General features: G+C 44.6%; 1 protein-coding gene across 1 annotated transcript in view; it reads left to right on the top strand.

Annotated features, from left to right (window-relative positions):
- Positions 1–1952: 1952 nt before the first annotated feature.
- LOC103273512 (E3 ubiquitin-protein ligase HECW2) overlaps positions 1953–23528 on the top strand; it is a 54894-nt gene continuing 33318 nt past the window's right edge. Inside the window, exons 1-5 of the mRNA XM_021719013.1 lie at positions 1953–2038; positions 3761–3844; positions 9640–9749; positions 19310–19430; positions 20862–20975. Of these exons, the coding sequence (XP_021574688.1) occupies positions 1953–2038; positions 3761–3844; positions 9640–9749; positions 19310–19430; positions 20862–20975 (515 nt within the window). The remainder of the gene's footprint in view (positions 2039–3760; positions 3845–9639; positions 9750–19309; positions 19431–20861; positions 20976–23528) is intronic.

Here is a 23528-nt window from a genome sequence, read left to right as displayed (position 1 = left end):
TCAACCACTTTTATTTTCAACTTGAATGTGTACAAATATAAAATATGTATAAATGTCCTATGCCTACAGCTTTTATAAAACATACCAAAAGATATACAAATTCAGTTAAAAACTTAATAACATTTGAATTAATGCTATAATTGTGAGAAGATTTTTTTTTTTTTTTTGAGTTGGAGTCTCACTCCATAACCCAGGCTGGAGTACAGTAGCACACTCATGACCACCCCAACATCTACCTGCTGGGCTCAAGAGGTAGCTGGAACTACAGGCGCGCTACCACACCTGGCTAATTTTTATTATTATTTATTGTAGAAATGAGGTCTCACCAAGTTGCCCGGGCTGGTTTGAACCCGTGGGCTCAGGCAATCCTCTTACCTCGTCCTCCCAAAGTGCTGGGATTACAGGCTTGAGTCACCGTGCCTGGCCAAGATTTTGTTTTTCAGAAGCCAAGTCACCAGTGCTGAAAAAATTATTGAGGGAAGATACAGTTGTACAGTTGTGTTGTTGGTTTCACTTGTGTTTGACCTGATTCTTTGGATTTTATACCCATGATCTATCACGTGCATCCTTAACATAATCATGATTGTCATTTTTCCTTCTTTACAAAAAGCTTATTTTGATCTACTGACTTGTTGTTTTTACAGGCCAAATCATTTAATAGTGTGCCCCAAATAAAATACTGAAGAAAAAACATGCCAGTGAGCATGCCCTGGCATGAGTGTGTTCCGCCACCACTTTTCTGTCTGCAAACTGTTGTGAAGCCTTTGTTCTTAGAATGAGCCAGGACATCTCTTCTGCATTATTTAGCGTACTGCATGATATACCTTTTAGATCCATCTCTTTAGTTGTCTCCTTAGCCTAGGGCAGTATATCTACACATTGCTTAGCCTCACTCAATCATTTTCACAATGCAAGTTCATGCCGCAGAGAAGTGTCTTGCCCTCGTCATTGGTGAGAGACCCATGTGTGCAGCAGTGGGGGCCGCTGTCATCACACTGTTGCCAAGGCCCTGCCACCTGGGGCAGCCAGGCTGCCCACCAACACTGGCAAAGCCCATCTCTGATTACCTGGCACTGACTGCCCTGTGAATGCAGACACGGGACCCAGAGTCACACAGCATATTTGGTCATGAATATTGTCCACATCATTCAAAACATGCTTACCTTACTTTAGCTGCTTTGAGTATCAAAGTGAAAACACAAAATTTTAAAATTCTTGCAGAACTCAAGCTTATATCTGCAAATTTCTGATAGACGTGGACACCAGTTCGAGCAACTCTGGTCTGTAGAATATTGGGCAAATACCTGATAACCAAGAAGCAGTTCCTCTGTTTTTCTCAGAAGATTGGTGACATTTCTGAGGCTGTCTGCTTCTCTCTCTCCCTCAGCCTTGGTCTGCTGTCTTGCTGGTCAGTAAACTCATGCCTTTTGTTAGGAGTTTCTTTGTTTCTACATGAAAGGACTTCATAAAGGACTGTCTAGGCTAGGAGCAGGTATAAGGCCTCACCAGGATTCAGTTAAGCAAACAGCAGAATTTAAATAGTTCTGTGTAATACTTGAATTGCCTGTTGACTCTCCCCTCCCTGTATTGTAGCTCCTTGGGGAGAGATGTGTCTTCCCCCTGAAATCCCCATGTGTGGCACCATGCCCAGACTCCAACATGTCTTCAAGGAGTGAGTCACTATCAGTATAAGAAAGTCCTTAGTGGTGTGATATGCATCGGATGACGTGTTCCAGTGTCTGGTTCCTGGAAGCACATGACCCATAGCCAGTCATGGGGACAAATTAGAAAACACATCACAGCCTGCCTTTTGAACGTTCTCACTTGGAAAGTCAGGCCAGTTGCTTTCACTGCCTAGGAGTTTACATGGTGAAAATGGTGATGGCACACCCCCCTTGGGTGCCTGCACCCCTGCCCTTCCCCGCCCCATCATCTTCGTGACTCAGGGAGTGATGACGCTGTCCTTATTCACAGGAAGGCTGCAGGCCACAGTCCAGGGCATATCCCTGCCATCACATGCCCTAGATGTGTGGCTCCGGTGAAGGAGGAAAGGAGAACTCGGCTCATCTGCTTTTTGGTTTGTTCTATTTGCCTGAATTTAATTATGATGATAGACTAAGGAGAAAAGCTTGCGTATTTGTTGGAGATGGTCTTTAATCCTTCAGGATCAAAGATTATTGTTATTGACCCTTGTAAGAGTGTTGCTTTGGTTGTTATTGTTCATGTTTCTCCAAAATAACTTTTCTTTCATTTAGCTTTTTTAGCCAGCGTTTATATCTCTTATCAAAAAACCATTCACCAGATAATGGGCTTTGGTTTCCATCGTTTGTTTCAGACACATGACTTCAAAAATTGAGGGGAAACATTCTGCCTGGTTCAAGGCTTCAAGTTGAGATAACCTTAAGTAGAGAAGCTGGCCTTCTGAGCAATTTCTCTACTTATACATCAGCCATGTATTTCTTAGTAGTCTTTTTTTTTTTAATAGTGGTTAGCTACTGGCAATAAAAGACAGAAAAGAGAAATTGGCAAAAACTAAAGGTCAGATGGTTCATATACTAACATTACAGAAAATGACCAATCCAGAAGACACCAGGGTCTGAACCGTGTGGTAAACCACATGCCTAGGGGCAAGCCAATGGGCTTTCCTACACATTAGGGGAGTTTTCATCTGAGCATTAAACCTTGCCTTCCACTGCTTTGCCTTTAAGTCAGTCAGCAATTTTAAGAAGAGAATTTGGAATCTGAAAATGTAAAGTGCCGTGCAACCTTATGAAAATATCCAAGAGAAAAATAAGGAACCCTGCAGATAAGACCTAAATCTAAATAAATACTCCTTTCAGTGACTAGTATTTTACTTCATGGAACAGTAATCAGAATACATTGTCCTAGCACTCAGAATCATATCACGCATTAGTGTTGACCTCTGTGTTCCAACCAAATGTAATGGTTTAGTACCATCATTTACGTTTTTATTGTTTTCCTCATTGTATAAAAATCAATGTGGTATGCTTTGAAATAACATATGAATGAAGGAAAGCACATGAAAAAGTTGTATTAAAATTGTATTCACATAACAAATGGAAAATAGTAACATGATGACTCATCAAGCAAAAAGAAAAAGCTGGTGTTATCACATGTATCTGTAACAGAGTCATGGTGAAAATAGCTCGTGTTGTTGCATGTGATATGTTCATGTGTATATACATGTGTCCTAGTATGCACACAGTCCATTTAACTGAAAGTATTGTGGCTCTTCCTTATTTAAAAAGCCACATGCTTTTATATTGATTGTGTAAACTCCTAGATACTGTCAGCTACCAATGAGGACAAATAAATCACACATGACTTAAAGGTGTACCCTTAGAAGATGCACGGCTGTCCCCACATGATCCCATTTTGGAATGGCAAGGGCCAGCCTAAGACTGTTGCTTAGACTCAGGCCCACAGTCAGCTTGAATTCACAGCAGAGATGAGCCTACTGGTAAGATGATATGCTACCTGTCACAGTACATGGGCAGCAAATGGCAAAAGCATTAAAGACACCTTTCCTCAGTGCTGAACTGGGCAGTATATATGCTCACAAGGTCCTTCTTGAAGGCAGAGACCAGCTCTCTCGACTGTGTCTTCCCAGTGTACCACATCGTGGTGCCCCATGATGGGCACAGAAGCGGTTGTGGCCATTACCAAACATGTGTTTCACCACTGAGCTACATCCTGAAGGCAGCCACATAGATTTTGAGCTGTGTCTTTGTTTGAATAGGGAGAAGATCCAATTTATCCGAACTGAAGGGACTCCAGGACTGGTGCGGCTCTCCAGCGATGCAGACCTGGTCATGCTGCTCAGGTGGGTAGCCCTCTCTCTTGCAGCAGAAGCTCCTGCCACAGACATTGAGGCATCCTAGAGAATACAGTGCCACGATGGGTGGTCTGCCTGCCTCCTTCATTCTTATGACTTGTGGAGATACCCACGAGGAAGACTTAGGTACTTACTGAGTGGTAATTCATTTCAGGTTGTGTTGGTTCTCCCAAAAGCTGACTTGGTACCCTGCTGGTGAAGGGGGTGGTATGGGGGTGGTGAGAATAGTAAGCACAATGTCTCCCCCCACAGAATGGACCATGCTAGCTGAATACAGTGTCCACAGTATTCAGTAGCACTTCTGTGGAGGAGAAAGGTCACATTTATATTTTCTTTCAGTCTTTTTTGGTTTTGTTTTTTCTCAAAATGCACACTGATTCAAGTCATTAAGTGTTTATATTATGATTCTGAGAGTTTAGGTTTGGGTCATGAGACCAGCAAGTTGAAATTTGGTCTCTGGTCCTGACTGCCAACTTGATAGCCCTTCATAAAATTGACCAGTTATGTTTTCTTCCCTGATAGTTAAGTCAACTTTAGTTTTAGAGTAGTTTAGAAGGAAAATCAGCAATTTTTAGAAAGATCTTCCCATTTTCTATATTATCCCTCCAATGTAGGCAAACCAGAGTATATAATGCTTTATTATGCCCAGTGTTTGGGACACACAGCCCTGAAACATCCAGAGAATTAAAGAGACCACCTGCTGGATCACTCAGGCCTGTTGTATTATCCCTGAGTGCTGACGACCTTGCTTACACCGTCCATGGTGATCTCACCCCTGACTACTTCTTTTTTCTCTGCTTAATAGTTCCTATACTGCTGCCATATTTCTGATGCCCACTTGGCTGTTGCCAGAAGTTATCTTTCTGATGAGATCAGGCACGTTCCGACCAAAAGTTATCTTTCTGTATTGTGTAATGTATGGATAATTCACAAGGATGCCATCACTTTCTGTAGGCATTTATCTTCACTTGCCACTGAACAGGACCTACATGAATGGGTCACTTCTCAAAGGGCGGCCTCTCTGCTCCTGTATATTGGGCTAGTTCTGAAAGCAGCATGTAGCCTGAGGTGGTCAGGAAGACTATGGAAATAGTATTAGAGTAGGATGTTTCTGTCATAGTTTGGTGATAATATAGTTAGATTTTTGTTATAAAAATCTGGCTAGGATATGATTCTTTTACTTTATTCTAGAAACCTAAGGTTTTTTCAATTAAACTAAGAATCCTGCTTTTGGAATTAGTAAAAACAGAAGTCATAATGATAATCATTTACCTGTCCTTAGTTAAATAATCTTTAGATGGTATAGTCATAGACATTTAATTAATTTTTAATTTTTTAATTTTAAAGATGTGGGGTACAATTCAGGGTTAGGTATACAAATGTTCATCATGCAGGTTTCCTTGTTGATAAGGTGTGCCCCCCCTTCCCCAGGCAGATTCTCACTACTACCAATCCTGCCTCCCCACCCCCCTGCATCCCTCCCCCAAAAGTTTCCCACTACTGCCAATCCTTTTTTTATAGTATTACAATAATTGTTCAGGGTCCGCTTATGAGTGAGAACATGTGATACTCAGTACTTCATTTCTGTGAAAGATCACTCAGTATTATAGACTCTCAGTCCATCCAGGTTGCTGTGAAGTTCATGATTTTGTTCTTCTTTATGGCTGCCTAATATTCTATCGTATATATGTACCACAGTTTTTTTATCCAGTCCTCTTTTGATGGGCAGCACGGTTGGCTCCATGTTCTTGCTATTGTGAACAATGCTGCAATAAACATACATGTGCAGGTATCTTCTTCATAGAGTGATTTGAGTTCCTCCGGGTATATTCCCAATAGGGTGACTGTGGAGTCTCATGGAAGGCTGATTTTTTAGATCTTTTAGGAATCACCACACAATTTTCCTCAGAGGCTGTACTAGTTTAGATTTGCACCAACAATGTAGAAATGTTCCCTTTCACTACATCCTCTCCAGCATCTGTTGCTTTTTGAGTTATTCATGATGGCCATCCTGACTGGAGCTGGGTGATACCTCACTGTAGTTTTAATTTGCATTTCTTTGATGACTAGTGAGGCTGAGCATTTTTTCATGTATGTGTTGGCTGCTCGTATATCTTCTTTTGAGAACTCCCTGTTCATATCTTTTGCCCACTTTGTAATGGGGTTGTTTGTTTTTTTCTTTTCAACACATTTGAGTTCCTTGTAGATCCTAGATGTTAGGCCTTTGTCAGACATGGAGTTGGCAAATATTTTTTTCCAGTCTGTTGGCTGTCTCCCTGCTCTCTTGATGGTTTCTTTGGCTTTGCAGAACTTGTCAGTTTGATGAGGTCCCACTTGTCTATCTTATCTCTTATGGCATGGGCACTTCGGGTTTTGATCAGGAATTGGTTGCCAGTTCCAATTTCCATAAGGGTATCTCCTGCATTTTTTGAGGTTTTACATTTAGGTCTTTGATCCATTTAAAGTTGATTTTTGTGTATGATGATAAGTAGGGGTCTTGTTTTAATCTTCTTCATGTGGTTAGCCAGTTTTCCCAGCACCATTTACTGAATAGGTTCTCCTCTCCCCAGCGGTTGGTGGTGGAGGCTTTGTCGAAGATGAGTTGTTTGAGAAATTGAGGTTTTGCTTCTGGAATCTCTATCCTGTTCCATTGGTCTATATGCCTGTTCTTGTACCAATACCAGGCTGTTTTGACAGTCATAAACATTTTATTACAGTCTAGCTTAGAGTATTTGTACTTTGATGAACACCACCATTTGCATGAGTTTCTATGTGTTGTGCAGTGAATTGAAAAGTATTTGAAGACCCATTCATATATAAAGAGCAAGGCTACATTTCCCCTCGTTTAAGAAAACAAGCCCGATCTCTGAAAATAATAGGCCTTAGAGAAGAGTGAGAAATTCACTTACATATAATATGTCCATGGTTAGTACATACAAATGATGTCATTCAATTCTAGACTTTTCATTTTGGTGATCACATATGCCTATTGTTTTAATAATAGTATACAGTGATCCAGTGTGTCATATTACAGGCTTAATAAATAATGTTTAATGATCATTGAAAATTTTGATGTTTTGTTCATATCTTTAGTTCTTTGCTTTTTATTTTACTTTGGAGTTTGAGTGACTATAAACGCCAGCAGTCTACCTGTTGCATATAAAGTGAAAGATCTGTGGGTTTTTTTTGTGGGGGTTTTTTTTCTATATCTTAAAAAAGAAAATCACTCCTGTGTAAGTAGATTTGGTTGCCAATAAGCTGAAGGGTAAAGATAGTATAGCTCTAGGAATTATTCAATTCAAAATAAACCCATGTAAAGTTATTTTCTAATAGGGCTATTCTAAAACATGAGAGTTTTAAAACAATCTTGTTGACTGTATTACTGATTATTCTATTTTAGATATTCTTTCATTAGCTCAAGTCATGTGAAAAATGTACCCCCATCAGAGTTCATATAGGAAGTGATTGATAAGTTTGGCTACATAAAAATTTGTACAATGAAAAACACCAAATATAAAGGCATAAAGAAAGATAGCAAGCAGGAAGAATATATTCACAACACATGCAACAAAGGGATTATGGGTATGTGAAGAATGCCTTTAATTTAAAAGAAGAGAACCCAACAGAAAAATGGATCAAAGATATGAAGAGGCATCTCATAGAAATTGAAGTATGAGTAGTATGAATAAACTCCTGAAAAGAAGCTAAGGATCATAAAATGCAATTTCAAACAATGAGATATCATTTCACACCGCAAGGTTTGTGAACATCAAAAAGTCTGATAATACCGAGTGAGACCTAGGCACTCATGCTGTCTGGGCATGAGCCCAGCCTTCTTGGAGTACAAATTGGCAATACCTTGTGCAGGTGACAAAGCAAGTGCCTTGTGACTAAGCAGCTCTGGCTTTAGGCATATATCACACTTATACTCAGAAACTTTGGGTACATACACGGTGATGTGTAGAGGATGTTCATTGCACTGTTGTTGACCAAAGCACATAATTGAGGAAAAAGTAAATATTTGTCAAAAGTGACGTTGATAAATAAACTGACATGCTCAGGCTTAGTCTATAAGAGGTAAAGAATTAAACTCGATCTTTCTGTATCATATAGGTATCAGAACTATATTGTTGAGTGAAAAAAACCTCAAGGATGCTATGTAACATTTTTGTAATTTTTTAACATAACATTTTTATAATTTTTAAACAATGTACAAGGCAAAACTATACGTCATTTGTCTATATATGTTGCAAAATATAAAACTATGGGAGGAAGAATACCTATTACACCATAGTAGATGAGAACAAAAGAATTTCATATACATACATGCTTACACACACAGATATACATCTTTATATAGATATAAGGGGGACTCTCCCCACAAAAAAAATTGAATTATCTTTTGGAAGGCAGGCATCTTGTGGTACACCTGGCGTTTGTTCCTCTGGATCAAATGGTCAACCAAAGTTTGACCATTGATGGAAGTTTTGAGAAGGTTGTGTCACATTTGTGAAAGAAACATCCTGAGTTGTGGCAAACAGATGACTGGTTCTTCCACCATGACAGCACACCTGCCCACATTACACTAAGTGTTCAGCAGTTTTTGACCAAAAATAGCGTGACCCCATGCCCTACCCTCACTATTCACCTGATCTTGCCCCAAGTAACCTTCTCTTGTTTCCCTGGATGAAAAAGTCCTCAAAGGGAAACGTTTTGCCAGTGTGAAAGAGGTGAAACAAAAAATGGCAAAAGCACAAGAGGCATCAAAATTGATGAATTCAGAAACTGTTTTGAGCTGTGGAAAAAGTGTCTCAGTAGGTGTGTTGCATGAAATGGACAGTACTTTGATGGTGACTGAAGCTTAAACATGTAAGAATAAATACACAATTTTTAATAAATTTCTGGTTTATCGAGGTCTACCCTCTTGTACAGATCTATAGATGTGTGTGTAAGGTGTCTGAACAGGTTTCTAGGTTTGGCCAAGTTTGAGGGGAAAAAAGAAGTACACTCCACTTCTTAATTTAAAAACACAAGCTCTTTTATTGTATTGTTTTAATTTTATTTTGCCAAGAGTTTATATATTGAGCTTCATGCACTCAGTAGTAGTTTCCCTCATCATAATATTCAATAAAAGCCTGGGATTCCAGGATCTCAGGTCCCTGGTGACTGTCTTTTAGAGGAGCATCAGAAACAGATACTTCAGTGTCAGGGAGAAAGAAGACTGTTAAATAATCTAAGATCAAAATTCTCACATTTGAAAGATAGCAGCCAGGGTAAACAAGGAAGCTAAGTATTTAGCAGTTGTAATTATTTAGGGGGTGCTTTGTTTTCTTTTGCTCTTAATATCCTATTAAATCCTAAGCTCTTTGCAGGCTGAGACCCTGTTGTATATTTCTTGGAATAGAGACAAAGAGCATACTTTCTGTGTCTATTATGGGTTCTCAGTAAACATTTTTTATCATGTTGAATTTTCCTTCCACATCAAAAAACCCAGGTACGATTTTCAGCCAAAGAAATATACTGAAACTCATCTACCAAGATGGTAAAATAGAAATCATTTTATCAAAAACTGGTAGCTAGCGAAGAGATAGATGACCACGAACGTCTGCAGAGCAACAGCAACCAGGGCTTTGTCTGAGGATCCCTGCAGAGGAGGCTGGGGTGGGGCTGGGCTGGGGACTGGCCTAAGGGAGTGGGCAGAGGACTTTAGGCATCCCCATGTTCTTGGCTGAAGGCCCGCCCATTTTTGTTTTTTGGTGGTTTTTCTTTTTTTGTCTCCACAGCTTGTTTGAGGAGGAGATCATGTCCTACGTGCCGCCACATGCCTTACTGCATCCCAGCTACTGTCAGTCCCCGCGCGGCTCCCCCGTGTCATCTCCTCAGAACTCACCAGGTGAGTGCACCTGCTGCCACACCCTTGGGTCTATATTCTCCCAATATAGGATCAGAGGGACCATGGGACTTGTCCTCAGTTTTCCACAGGTACACATGTGGTACTTCTGTCCCTCATGCGTGGCTGGCTTCCATGGCAATCCATCCAGAGTGACCATAAATAGGAGGATAAATATTCATGGTATGACACACTCCGATGCAGAATTTGCTTTTCTTTTCATTGTATTAGGTAGCATCTGATATATCTTGGAAAATATTAGGACACAAAATATTAGGTTGGTTTTTGGATTTTAAAAGTTCTAGTGAGATCGATTTGGCAGACAATAGAAATAAAAATAAAATTTCTACTCTCAAGAAATAATGTAGAATTTAAATTATTCAGTTTAATGGACTTGATATTTTTTTCCTGCAGTATTCACCAATTGCATTAGACAGAAAGAACAGGCCAGATGCAGTGACTCGTGCCTGTAATTCCATCACTTTGGGAAACTGAGAAGGGAGGATCCCTTGTGTCTCGGAGTTGGAGACCAACCTGGGCAACATAGTGAGACTCCATCTCTACAAGAAACAAACAAACAAAGAGATAGGAAGAATAGAGATGGGTGGGCAGATAGCACTTGCTTGTTGACAGATAAACTAAAATGTGTAAGTTCCAACTCTTTTGAATAGAGGTAGGTTTGAACGAGAGAGTGAATGGGTGAATGAGTGAATGGTAGGAAGTGCAGCTTAGCAAATGAGACTTTTAAAGAAGGTAGTCATGATGTTGACAGAGCATTGGCTGTATTTATCCTTATTATAGGTGATGCACTGTACACACTTTAACAGCCATCAGAACTTAAAACAGGTTCCATAGAAATCCAGACTTTACACGTGTCACTAAAAGCTGTGTGTGTCTTTGATACAGAGCACGTGTCCTCATGCATTGCAGTGGGAACGACGCTGCAGCCTGATTGAATGCTGCAGACAGGAAAAGGTCTATTAATTTACTCACTTAACACAGATTTATTGGGCATCCAACTGTGATCCAAGCAGTGAATTAGACCCTGGGACTTAGGGATGAATAATCCAGTTTGTGCATTTGAAGAGTCCGTGTGGGATGGTGAGTCAGACAATAACTCCAGCTCTGTGATCAGTCCTCCATGAGTACATGTGTGGGGACACAGGTGTGGGGACAGTTCTTCCTTCAGGCCTGGGGTGGGTCAGGGAGAGATGCAGCCAAAAGGTGTGAGGGGAGCCATGGGAATGATGGAGGAGTTCCCAGGAGGACCAAGGGAGAAGGGCACTCTAGGGAAGGGTGGCATGAGCTGAGCCCCGGATGCATGGTAGTCATGCAGGGAAGTTGCAGATGTGAGTGAGGGCATTCTCGTGCTTAGGTCAGGAAGGTCGAGTGAGGGGCATCTCCTACTCAGGCTGGGAGGTCGAGCGAGGGGCATTACCTGTTTAGGTCAGGACAGCATGGGAAGCCACTAAGAATGGCAGTAGAATACCAGTAATGTCTTGCTGTTTGAAGATGGGTTTGGTGGTAGTAGGTAGAGGGGTTAGGAGATGAAAGACTGGAGTCAGAGTTACCATTTGGGAGGCTGTTGTGCCAACCACAGTGACAGGATAAAAGACTTACCAGGCAGTGGCCATGAGGGTAGAGATAAGGGAATGAACAGATGAGACATGGGCATGTGGAGATGTCAGGACTTTGAGTGGAGGTAGGGAAGGGTCCAGGCAGATTCAAAGGTCCTCCCAACCCAGACAACCAGGTGGATGGCAGCATCATCCACCCAGCGTGGAAGAAGTATCAGTGGAGGGAGAGGATGAATGAGTTTGGTGTTGGACACGTTTTGTTGAAAAATCTTCAGGCCATCAATTGGAGATACAAAAGGACAGCCAGGAAGCTCAGGAGAGGTTGACAGTAGGAGTTCAGTATGCTGCCAGGAACTGAGGCCCAGAGGGTAGGTCAGAGGGACAAGCCAATGAAAGGAAGAGAAAGGAGGATGGTGATGTGAGGAGCCCAGTGCTTAAGGGCTGATGGAGACAGAGAAATGAGTGAAAGACGGAGGGAGCAGCTGGTCTCAGGTAGAAAATCGTGAAGCTTCCCAAGGGAGCCAAGCTTATAGGAGAAATGTTAATGGAGCCACACTCAGAGGGCTCAGGAGGGATGGGGCCTGGAAGGAGGCCATGAGATGGGAAAGCATGAGGTCATACATGGTTTTTTTCAAAGCAGGTTCTGTGAAGTAGCAGGTCACCCACCCTCTTGTGACAGGTTATAGAGTGACACAGAGTGTCATGCACTTCACTAACTCCAGACAGTAGTTAAAAGGAGTCGAAGGAAGGGTGTTAGGATGGGAAAGCTGAGCATATGTGCAGAGGTCATGGGATGAGAAGGAGGAGAATGGCTTGTGGAATGAGGCAAAGAGCCCACATAACACCACCTGGTGAGAGAAGGCAGCCAGGAGGCAAGAGCACAGGCCAGCTAGGGAGCACTGGAGAGACTCCTATTTTGATGACATGACAGTGCAGGTAAGTTTACAGGTGCGGAGAACCAATAGAATTCCCAGCTGGCCTCAGTCTTTTAGCAACTGCGTGACTTGAGGCAGCTTACCTCCTTCCCTGAGCCTCAGTTTCTTTTTCTGTTAAATGGGCATAAGAGTCATCACCTCACCTCTCATGGTTATTTTGGGAGAACACCTTGCCTACTGCCAGGAACATAACAAGTAGCCATTAAACATGAGTTTATCAATTTTTCTTTCTTTCTGGAAGTATAGTTTGTCCATATGGGAACCATGAACTGCAGTAATCTGTGAATCCAAGTCTTCCGATTTACAGAGCTGGCTGCTGAGGTACTTGACCATCTTGAGTGGTCATTATCTTAGCAAGAACCTAGGCTGAGGTTTAAGTGGATTGTTCCTTTAGTTGGTGCTACATGGTTAAAGAAATGAGGCATGTGGAGCATGTGCGCATCATTCAAGGTCTCCTTTCCGGGCCTTTCCCATGGGCCATCCTCCCTGCGAGGAAAGATGATCACAGGCACTGTCTCTTCCAAGCCTTGCAAAGACATACTCTGGAAGGCTGGCCGAACACATTTCAAGACAGCACAAGCATACTAAGTGTTGACTAAGCGCATCTTTGTTTAGCATCACACGTGCATATGAGTGATGGTTGGTGGTCATTAAAAGCATTCTGAAACTTAGATTTAGAGCTAAACATCTTCCAAAGACATGTAACCACATCCAAATTGCCAGAAGTGTTTGGAGTGCTTTGAATTTTCTGGAAGAATCTTCTGTATATTTTTTGGCTGCTCTGTTTCCGTGAGCTCTGCTTGATCTTGCAATTGGGCCATCCTGCCTGAGACCAGTGGAAGTGACTGTGACTGATTTCACTTGACATGGGCAGGACATGCCAGCCTTGTCTCCCTGCAGAGGAACCTGCTATTTGTTTGAATAAACAGCTTCTCCTTCTGCCCATGTTCCTGGGGGTTTCATGCAAACCATGAAACAGATTTTTTTAAAGTGGTTTGATCCCTTCTCAGGACTCAAATTTCACCCCTATTGGTGACATGAGAATGCTATTGTGAAAACTACAACCACAGTAAACGTTAGCATGGAGAAGACTGAGGAACTGGTCAGATTTCCACACATCTCATTTTAGGCACATTGCCGTGTCTCTTCAAGTATAGGAGGAAATGGCCTCGGAAATTCTACCTTATGACTTCTGTAGCTGTTGGAGAGTTTCACCCAAATCGGGCAAAACTGGGGAATGTGGAGGCTTTTTTCCTAGGACTGTAGTAATGCCAGTCCCAACCTCAACAAGGCCAAAGGAAAAGAGCTTTCCAGACACCATTTGGTTTATGACGCCAGATACAGGACCCAGGAGCTTATTTAAGCTGCACATTTCTAGGAATTTAAATGCAACAACCTAATTCATCTAATATTGTTGGAGGTGGGCTCTGTTATGTGAATTTTCCAGGTAACCAAAGCTATGACTTCAATGGCATGAGAATTCATTTAACACATTGTTTGCTAAGACTTTTTCACAAATATATTTCTCCTTGCTTTCCTGAACACAGCATGCCAAGGGTAGTTCTTGGTTTTGAGGGGATCGTTGTGGGGATCATTGTGCTGATGAATTATGATACAGAACTGTTGGTATTTGACCAGGACTGGGGCACCAGTGGGATGTTCCAGCAGGCTCCGATCTTGTGGGTCTTCACTGAGCCTGTGGATCTTCACTGAAGGCCATTTCAAAGGGACAGGCTGGGACAGGGATCTCCCGACACAGGGTGGACGTCTTAAGGGTCTTCTTGGCTTCCCTCTCTCTGCAATGCCCAGGCCTCTTACCAACTGTTCATCTCACCTCCTTCCTTCTCCAGACATGCTCTCTTCTCAGCTCGCTCCCACTCCCTCTCTTCTTCCCCCATCTCTCCCTCTCGCTCCCTATCATTCTCTTCCCCCTTCTCTCGCTCCCCTCCCCTCTCTCACTCTGTCTCTCTTATCTCTCTCTCCCTCTCTGTCTCTTTCTCATCTCTCTCTCTCCCATCTCTCCCCCCCCCCCGCCCCACTCTCTCTACTCACCGCCCCCCCTTCTGCTTTCCCACAGTCCCTGAAGACTTGTACCTGATTTTAGAAAAAGTGTTTGGTCCCTTCCCTGGGCTCAGCCCTGCAGAGGTGACCTAGGAACCATGCAGAACCAGGGAGGGCAGCCCCCTGTGGGTGGGATGGGGCTGTGACTCCAGAGCCTAAAGGAACGCATAGGTACCAACTCCCCCACGGTGAGGGTTGACTTGGTGGTGGTCTCCCTGTCCTCACCCCTGGTGCTAAAAGAGAACACCTGCCACTGACTCACCCGCCCACCTTCCCTGCTTAGTTGGCTTAGTTTGTTTCTTGGCCGAGACCTATGCCAAGGCCTGAGAATCAGCTCTGGGTCATTTCCAGTCAAGGGTATACACAGGAGCACCAGCAGCTCAGAGATGACCCAAGGACCACTCAACTCGGGAAAGTGCAGAGACACACAGCCTGTGTGCTGCACTCAGGCCGCTATCCGAGGGGTATTTCCCCAGGTCCCAGAATGGGGCTGTGTTCTAGAGAGTGGAGCCATCCAGAAATACGGTAATACTCAAGATTTTGTTTTCATTCACCAATAGGGAATTTTTTTAATGTCATGGAGAGTTCTGAAAGTAAATCTGGAAAGAGGGGGCTTCCAAGGTGTCCCAGGAGAGAGGCCTGGGCAGCACAGAGCAGGCTGAGCCCCACCCTGTCCACACAGAGCATGCTGGGCATCAGAGCAGCTTGGCTTCAGTACTCGCCCAGAACCAAAGCAGACTTAAGCCGCTTGGGAGTCTCCTGCCAAGATTGCTTCAGTATCATCTGGAATGTTTTGTCAGATAGAGTTCCTTAGTTTGTATATGACGATGTAGTTTTGTGACAGTACATGGACTAGCATAACACCATATAGAAGTTGGTCAGGTCGGCCTAGCAGTGACAAAGAAAAAACTCCTATTATCTGTTACTGAAATGTTCTCCTGCAAATAGCCAGCATCGTCTGACTCTTGGTGAAGTTGGCCCTTCATTTGATCACCTACTAGGTATAACATCCACCCTTTGTATCTGGCTTTCTTATTCAAGACTGTAAAGGCTGCACAACAACTCTCTGTGAGAGTATTCCGTCCTAGAACTCACTTGTGGTGTTTGTGCCCTTATGGTTCTTTTAGCTCAATCTTCAAGGACATTTGTGACCTCCACAGTGTAAGCATCATCATCCCTGCCCTGGAACTTCCTGATATGTATTAAGAATTTGACGAAGGACTGGTACAGTGGCTCATGCCTGTAATCTCAGCACTTTGGGAGGCCAAGGTGGGAGAATTGTTTGAGCCCAGGAGTTTGAGACCAGCCTGGGCAGCACAGTGAGACCTCATATCTACAAAAAAAAAAGAGTTATCTGGGCATGCTGGCGGGCACCTGTAGTCCTAACCACTCAGGAGGCTGAGGTGGAAGGATCATCTGAGCTCAGGAGGTAGAGGTTACAGTGAACCATGATTGTGCCCTTGTGTTTCAGGCAAAGCTACAGAGTGAGACTCCCCACCTCAAAAAAGAAAAAAAAAAGAATTTGACAAAGGTCAACAGTATAATTTGCTGTAATTTTAAAAAGATGGAGTAAGGTGTAAATAATGTTTTGTGTAGTAAAACTAATAGCAAAAACATTCCACATTTCCAAGCTGCTGTTTCCAGTGTCTTCATCACTAAGTCCCTTCACCTGGTGTGTCAGTGGGGCAGGAGCTCACTCCTGTATCTGCATGGATATGGACAAATGCACTAGCATTTCCCACCTCTGGCTCACAGATAAGTGTCCTGCATGTGTGTGTGTGTGTCTGTGTTTGAATTAGGGTCTCACTCTGTCACCCAGGCTGGACCTCCTGGGTCAGGCAGTCCTTCCGGCTCAGCATCCCAGATAGCTAGGACTACAGAGCCTGCACCACCACGCCCAGAATTTTTTTTTTTTTTGTAGCAGAGATGAGATTTTGCTGCATTGCCCAAGCTGGTCTTGAACTCCTTGGCCTTGTCTGCCTTGCCTTCCCAAAGTGCTAGGATAACAGGCATAAGCCTTCATGCCCAGCCCTGCATGTGTTTTTGAGTAGTCGACTTTTGAGAGATCCTGTTTCGGGGTCTTGAAGATGTCCATCCATCTTCTGCCCGTTTTTCTCCTTCCCATCCATGACCATACTCTTGAAAGTGGGTCCTTCCCAGCTGGCCTGACTACTTGGCTCACTAGTCTTCTGTTTCTCAGACTGGAGCCCTGATAGCCTCACTGTGCTGCATCCCCCGCCCCCATCCGCCATTCCTCTAGTAGAGCACACTCATCATGGTCTGTCATGTTGCAGAGGATGCCTCTCAGATATGCAGGAGTCTGCCCTGGGTTAGTCCCTGGAGTCTCCTAGGGGCTGATTGGTTGCACTTACCTTCCATGAAGGGAATCTCAGCTTCAGTCACAGCTGGCACTGAGGTCATCCCGAGCACTGCGTGAGGCACTCACGCCTGGGTCCCACCTACAGGTTCCTATGTAACCCTCACCTTGGGTGTGGCTGGACATTGGGGTTTTTCAAATCTTCCCCATGTCTGTAGCATTTGCTTCTGTGCAGGTAGCAACAGCTAACACTTACATGGGGCTTCCTTTGCTACAGGTACTGCCCAAGGTGCCACACACATGACTCGTTGAGTCAATATATGTGACCTGTCTCCCATCCAGCCCCAGGACTATATTTCCAGGTGCCTGCAGAGCCCCTGGCCGGCTGTCCCCTCCAGCCTGGTGCCCCAGTCACCACACCTCTTTCTGCATCACCTGGACCTGGCCCAGACCCAAACCTGCTCTCTGTAGCGCATGACTATGGAGGGATGGCATCTTCACTTTCCTTTGCTCAAGAGAGGTGCTGGTGGTGACCACAGTGCCATTCCCAGTGTGCTGCGAGGGCCCTCGAGACCCCGTGGTGCATCCCAAGCATTCCATTGGTCTTGCTTCAGCAGTGGCAGCTGCTATTAAAAGCCTCACCTTCTGGGCAGCCCTTCAGGGCCCCTCCTACTGCCAGGAACTTTCCTGTCTTCTCAATAAATTCCTACTTTCTCACTCAAAAACATAAGAAACCTCACCTTCCCACAGCACTGCCCCTCGTCCTCCTCCCTTAGCCATGCCAAGCATGTGTTTCATGTTGGTGTGTTTCTCTGAGCCACCCTAGGCCAGTCCTCACCTTTCGGGGGCTGCTTCCTGCAATCCCCCAAGCTGGGGCTGTTCCTCTGCGCACCCCTAATTCATGTGACATCCCCTGTGCTATTTCCCAGCTTAGGGACCTGCAAAGCTTCCCACTGTCTGTGCACCCTGCCCAGACCCTTCACCAGGCTTTCAGCCCCCTGGGTAATGGACCTATCCCTTCTATCAGCTTCATTTGCCATGGAGTCTTGGTGCTCTGTGCCCTGGGTCAGGGTCCCTCGAGAGTCCTGAGCACCCAGGTCCCACTCTTCCTCTCCAGCCACCTGCTTTAGCGGGAGACAGGGACCCCCTCTCCTTGGTAGCTCTGCTTCCAAACAAGCCCCCTCCCTTAGGCCCTTTCCACTGTGAGCTCTATTTATGCTGGCTTCTTTTAGATAACATCTTTATGACTGTTCTAGAGCCCTGATCCCCAATGCAGATGCCTCAGCCCAGCACTTGCGTCCTTGAGAGCCTTGGCAGAGTGCTGAGCAGGCCTCATACAGCAGAGCTGCCTGGCCGCCTCTGGGTCCCGGGAGACGATCACTGTGGCTGCAGGAGTTCCCAAATCATTGTCAAAAGAAAATCCTGGATGTTTTGCAACTTGAAATCTCCTGATTCTTAAATGTTGGCAATTAATGTAAAGTTTTCAAACAAGATTGTGGAGCACAGCCCCTCTGCTGTGTAGCCTGTCTGCCATCTGGTTCAGGACTCAACTATCCTCTAATCAGTTAACCTTTGGTTTCTGTCCCCCTCCCAAGACACTCACTCCAGCAGCCCCTCTGTACTCTTGCTGGGCCTCCATTGCCAAACCTAATGCAGCAGCCGCCATTAGTAATAGCCACTGCGTTGACTCATTTGTTAAAGAAATTTTTGGTGAATTTGCATGGTGTGCTATGAGCAAGACTTCACAATTCTTGTTTTCTGGGGTTTGTTGTTGTTGTTGTTCATTGAGTTGGGCACTCTTTCACGGAAGTGTCCAGTGTTTTTGTCATGACTCTGTTTCTGATTTTCATATTCATCATCAGTTTTATATCCCGACTTATTGTTTAGTCACCTTGTGACACAGGGCCAGATTTTTCTATGGAAAGAGGAGCAAACTATGTCACTTTTACATTTTGTTAATGATACTTGCCATTAGACAGCATGTAAAATATCTTTAGGTAATCTGTAGATATTCACAGTACTTGGCACAGATTAAGAATGCAATGAATATTAATATTAATTTAATATTGATATTTTTAATATTAGCACAACCAAGGGACATGTGCTTTTTGCAATTATGTCTGAATCCTATTTTTATATTAAGATTATTTTCTCCTGCAACCCTGAAATGTATGTAATTATGTATTTAAAGGCATTCTTAGTGACAGTGCATATCTAAAGAAAGGTTTTAGGGGTTTTTGGTGAGGAATTGGGAGTGAACAATGAAAGCTCCCCCTCCTTGCCTTGTGTGAGTTCACATGGCAACTTCCTGCCTACCTGTCATGATGTCGTTTCAGCAGTGCAGACACCTCGCCCTGAGTAGTCGCCACATGTCATGAGTAACCCAGTTTGACTCATATTAGTTTGGACTGAAAAGGGGAACATATTTTAGAAACACGTGGTGCCATTGTAACTATTCAAACAGAGTTTTTGTTCTCAACCAAATTGCCACAAGGAAACCACCTCTTAAACCTGGTTGAGGGTCGTGGTGTCCTTCGGCTTGGACAGATGAGAAATGCAGCTGCTCAAGTCTTACCTCCTTGGGCTTCCTGGCTGGTGGCATTTGTCATGGTGATGTGGTGTGCTGGAGACAGTGCACAAATCCAGGCCTCCCTCTCTTTGTGATTTCTGCAGGTACCCAGCGTGCAAATGCCCGGGCTCCGGCCCCATACAAGCGGGATTTTGAAGCCAAACTGAGGAACTTTTACAGGAAGTTGGAGACAAAAGGATATGGGCAAGGCCCGGGGAAGTTAAAGTAAGTCCCGGGGTTTGACCTCGTGGCTATAGATGGGGCTGGGGTGCAGCCCAGCGTCTGGAAAACTGGTGGCGATTTTGGAGATGGCTGGCCTTTGTTTAAGTCGGCTTGATTATTTTGATATTTGTAAATTACAGGACCATCCAAAACATTGTTCTGAAATTAATCAGAACAGGTGTTAAGGTTTTAAAATGAGCAATGAAGACAAAGCCACTTTCCATGTCAAAATATAGGCAGAGTAAAATGCAGATTTTTATCCCCCACCTGAAAAGGTTCCCGTGAGCTAGAAGGCTGTCACTGTGTCCTGTAATGTAGGTCACCATCTCCCGAGCTGACCTGAGCACAGGACTAGCACTCAGCACTACATCATCCTGCAGAGCACACTTCACGACAGAGCGTGTCATGCTTGTTGTTTTCTTTCCACCCACCCCTGCAAACAGGGAAGCTAAGACGCATCCCGTTGTGTGGTCTAGAGTTGTTCTCGCTCCCTGCATGTCTCCTCCATTCTACCTCCTGTCCCCACTGTGAGGTCTCTGCCACTGGGAGTGGATGGAGGGGTAGGTTCCCCTGAAGCACCACTGTGATGGGGTGCTTAAGGGGGATCCAGGAGCTGGACCAGCTGCAACTTGAGGCACTACCTTCCACGGGCCTTGTCAGACCCACACCCGCCCGCCCCACACGCACTCTGGGCAGTGCTGTCCTTGCTTGTGACCCAGAAGGTCTAGACACCCAGTGGTCCTGCATTCAGTTCCGTTACTGCCCTGTCTACTGTCATTACACCGAGGACAAACTGACATCCATGGAAGGATGGCTTCTGTTGTCATCACTATAAGCAGATCACTCAGTACAAGCAGCATTCACTTGTGTCTGTTCCCTGGGAACTCTCGGGGTTCATTAATTTTAAAATGAAATGAAGCATGGTTGTGAACCCCTCTGCTTTGGAGGACACTGAGGATTTCTTTCCTCCTGGTCTTCACGGTCACCTCTCTGAGCATTTAGTGATTAAGTTCCTCATCTAGGTGCATGCAGGCTTAGAACGTGACCTCACAGGGTTGTTCTTGCTTTTCCAAACAAGAGTTGTGCGTGTGTGTGTGTGTGTGTGTGTGTGTGTGTGTGTGTTTGTGTGTGTGTGTGAGATCATTTTTCTGCTGGAATAAATTGATCTGACCATTCAGAAAGGATTCCCCATGTTCTTACAGGCCCTGGTCAAGGTCCTCTATCTCCCAGTAACTCTTCTGTAACCTTGGCTCGTGCTGTGAAGAGTTAAAGACACACGTGTGCTTTCTTGCAGACAACAATGGTATTAAGTAACCCCATCTCTTCTTGCTTTGTTGACTGTGGTAAATGGAAATTAAATGGCAAGTGCCACATTCTAGAATGATAAGGATTAGGAAATAATCTGTATTTTTCAAACTGTCTCTGTATGGACAGGTTAATCATCCGAAGAGATCACTTGCTTGAAGATGCTTTTAATCAGATTATGGGCTACTCCAGAAAAGACCTTCAGAGAAACAAGCTCTACGTCACCTTCGTCGGGGAGGAAGGGTGAGTGGGACAAGATGCAGCCAGGCACAGGGCGTGGTGGGGGGGATGTGTCTCCACACTGCTGCGGTCGCCAAGCAGGAAACCCTGCTGGCAGGAAATGCTGTTCTCATAGCCTCGAACCTTGTGGCTTTTTGAAAAAGGCTTCCTCTGGTTTTTAAATCAATTGACATAGAAACTCTCAGTAAAAACTTGTAACAATAGCTTGTTTTTGAGAGCAGGGTGGTCTGATTCCTTCTCTCTGCGTCTCTCATCTTCCTAAAGGGAAAAAGTGGGGCTTTGAGGGGAAATACCACAGGATTGCATTTTCATGGCTAGAATCTTGTTTTCTGCCCTGGCATGCTGGGTAAAGCCACCTCACCTGTAAACAAGTTCAGGGTCAGAAATACACACAAGACACCTGCTGTTCTGGGATGACTTGCCCGCACTGTCGTGGGCCCTGGTCTTGTTTCTCTATCCCCAGTTTCTCCCCTCGGGAAGGACAGCGCAGCTCCCAGGGTAGCCACCTGCCAGGCAGACATGGCTGGCCCTCAACTTTTCCATGAGTGTACATATCTAGATAGGGAAGGAGGATAAAGGGGTGAAGGCTCCACATGGCTTCTGTTGCATCCAGATAGACATGACAGGTGTTCCCTGCCACCTTGGGAGGGGACAGCATGCATCCCTCCCACCCTGCCTTCTGCTCACTTTGGGTCTGATTCTGAGTCTCAACACCTTTATCACTCAGCAGGCACCAGGGGGAATTGTGCCAGTACCATGCAACTGTCTGAACTTGTGCATGTCCTTGACTCTGTGGGTTGGCATCATTTTAAGGCTCCCTCTGAGCCATGTCTGGGAACAAAACAGATTAGACTATGGGGCCCTATTAGTAATATGAACAGTCTGCATTCAGAATCCAGTTTATGAAACAGAGACCCTGAAGTCTAAATTATCTTGCCTGTGCTAGTGGAGCCTGGGGACAGCAAAACAGGGTTTTAAACCAGGCCTTCTGTCTCTCATCCAGTACATGTGGACCAGGTTTGGGATGTAAGCAGAACTCCTGAACTCTAGAAAATCCAGATTGTTTTCCTACCCCGGGGCCTTTCACCATCCCAGGCAGTGACGGATGCCTTCTCTCTCACCACACATCCTATTGTCTGGAGTAAAATATCACATAGGAGCACACTGTAACCCAACAAAACTTGTGCAGAAGGTGGTCTCAGATGTGAGCCTCTCGTGGATATGGGCACACCTGATGTCTAGATGGTGTGCACTGGCTTGGAGAGGCAGGTGCACATCTGGGGATGCTGGCAGATATTGGGGTCACCAAAGGCACACAGGGTGTACCAGGTATTCCCACCCATCCTCTGTCTGGCTTAGATGAGGATGCACCTCCTCCCTCAGAGCACCAGCTGCTCCCTTTGTTGCTGGATTGCTGGGGTCTCGGAGGTGCAGGGAAGAGCCCTCAGAACTCCAGTACATAAACTTGTAAGGAACAGGTGTCTATCATGCTTGGTCTTGCCACTGTGGGCTCCCATGACTAGGGCTGATGACTTCATTCCTGGGAGAAGGCCCAGGCCAAATAGGGCTTGACTCCTCCATGTGGGACTGACACCAATGTCCAGTGCTTCCTGCTTCACCACCTGTCTTTTTCCTGTGACCCGAGTGTCATCAGACACTCTCTCTTCATTTGCTCCCTCTGCAGATGACTTGTTGAAGCTGGTTTCTGGACCCATGGCTTTATCACATCCATATGATAGATTATAAGACATAGACTTTATTTTGCCATTGAGGTGTTAAGAGTACACACACACGGATATTGAAAGAGTAAAACAGTCCTCTTGCTAGAACAGAAGAAACCTCAAAGCAACATAAAAATAAGGAGTTCTTTCAGCCTTGACACCTTCTCAAGCACATCAACTCTTATCATGTGAAGAAAAAACATCAGAACTTCTCTTTCTGACTTATGATACATTTATAAATAATAAAGCGGAAAGCTGCCTCAGTTTTTCCACTGAACTATAAAATGGAGCTGGAAGTTTTTTGTTACTGCCCCTGCACCAATAATGCCCTGCACCAATAATGCCCTCAAAATGTGTCCTTTTGTAAGCCCTTCATGTCTAGACCTAGTAACAGACATTTTAAAGCATATGTGTCTCATGCTTGGATCTTGGTTTCTAATATAATTCTTCAATAAAAGTGTTGACCAGGTGCAGTGGTTCAAGCTTGTAATCCCAGTGCCTTGGGAGTCAAAAACAGGAGGATTCCTAGAGGCCAGGAGTTCAAGACCAAACCGGGCAACCTAGCAAAACTCCATCTCTACAAAAAGTTGAAAAAATTTGCTAGGCATGGGTCATGCCTGTAGTCCCAGCTACTTGGGAAGCTGAGGTGAGAGGAGGATTCCTTGAGCCCAGGAGGTCAGGGCTGAGGTGAGCTATTATCACAGCACTGCACTCCAGCCTGGGTAACAGAGCAAGACCTTATAAGGAAAGGGGGAGGGGGCAAGACAGAGAGAGAGAGAGAGAGAGAGAGAGAGAGAGAGAGAGAGAGAGAGAGAGAGAGAGAATGAGAGAGAAT

Source organism: Carlito syrichta, unplaced genomic scaffold (assembly GCF_000164805.1).
Source record: "Carlito syrichta isolate Samal-C Ts95f unplaced genomic scaffold, Tarsius_syrichta-2.0.1 Scaffold314074, whole genome shotgun sequence".
In the NCBI taxonomy this organism is placed as follows: Eukaryota; Metazoa; Chordata; class Mammalia; order Primates; family Tarsiidae; genus Carlito; species Carlito syrichta.
Note: the sequence above shows the minus strand (reverse complement) of the source record. Positions and strands in the feature narration are given on the sequence as shown.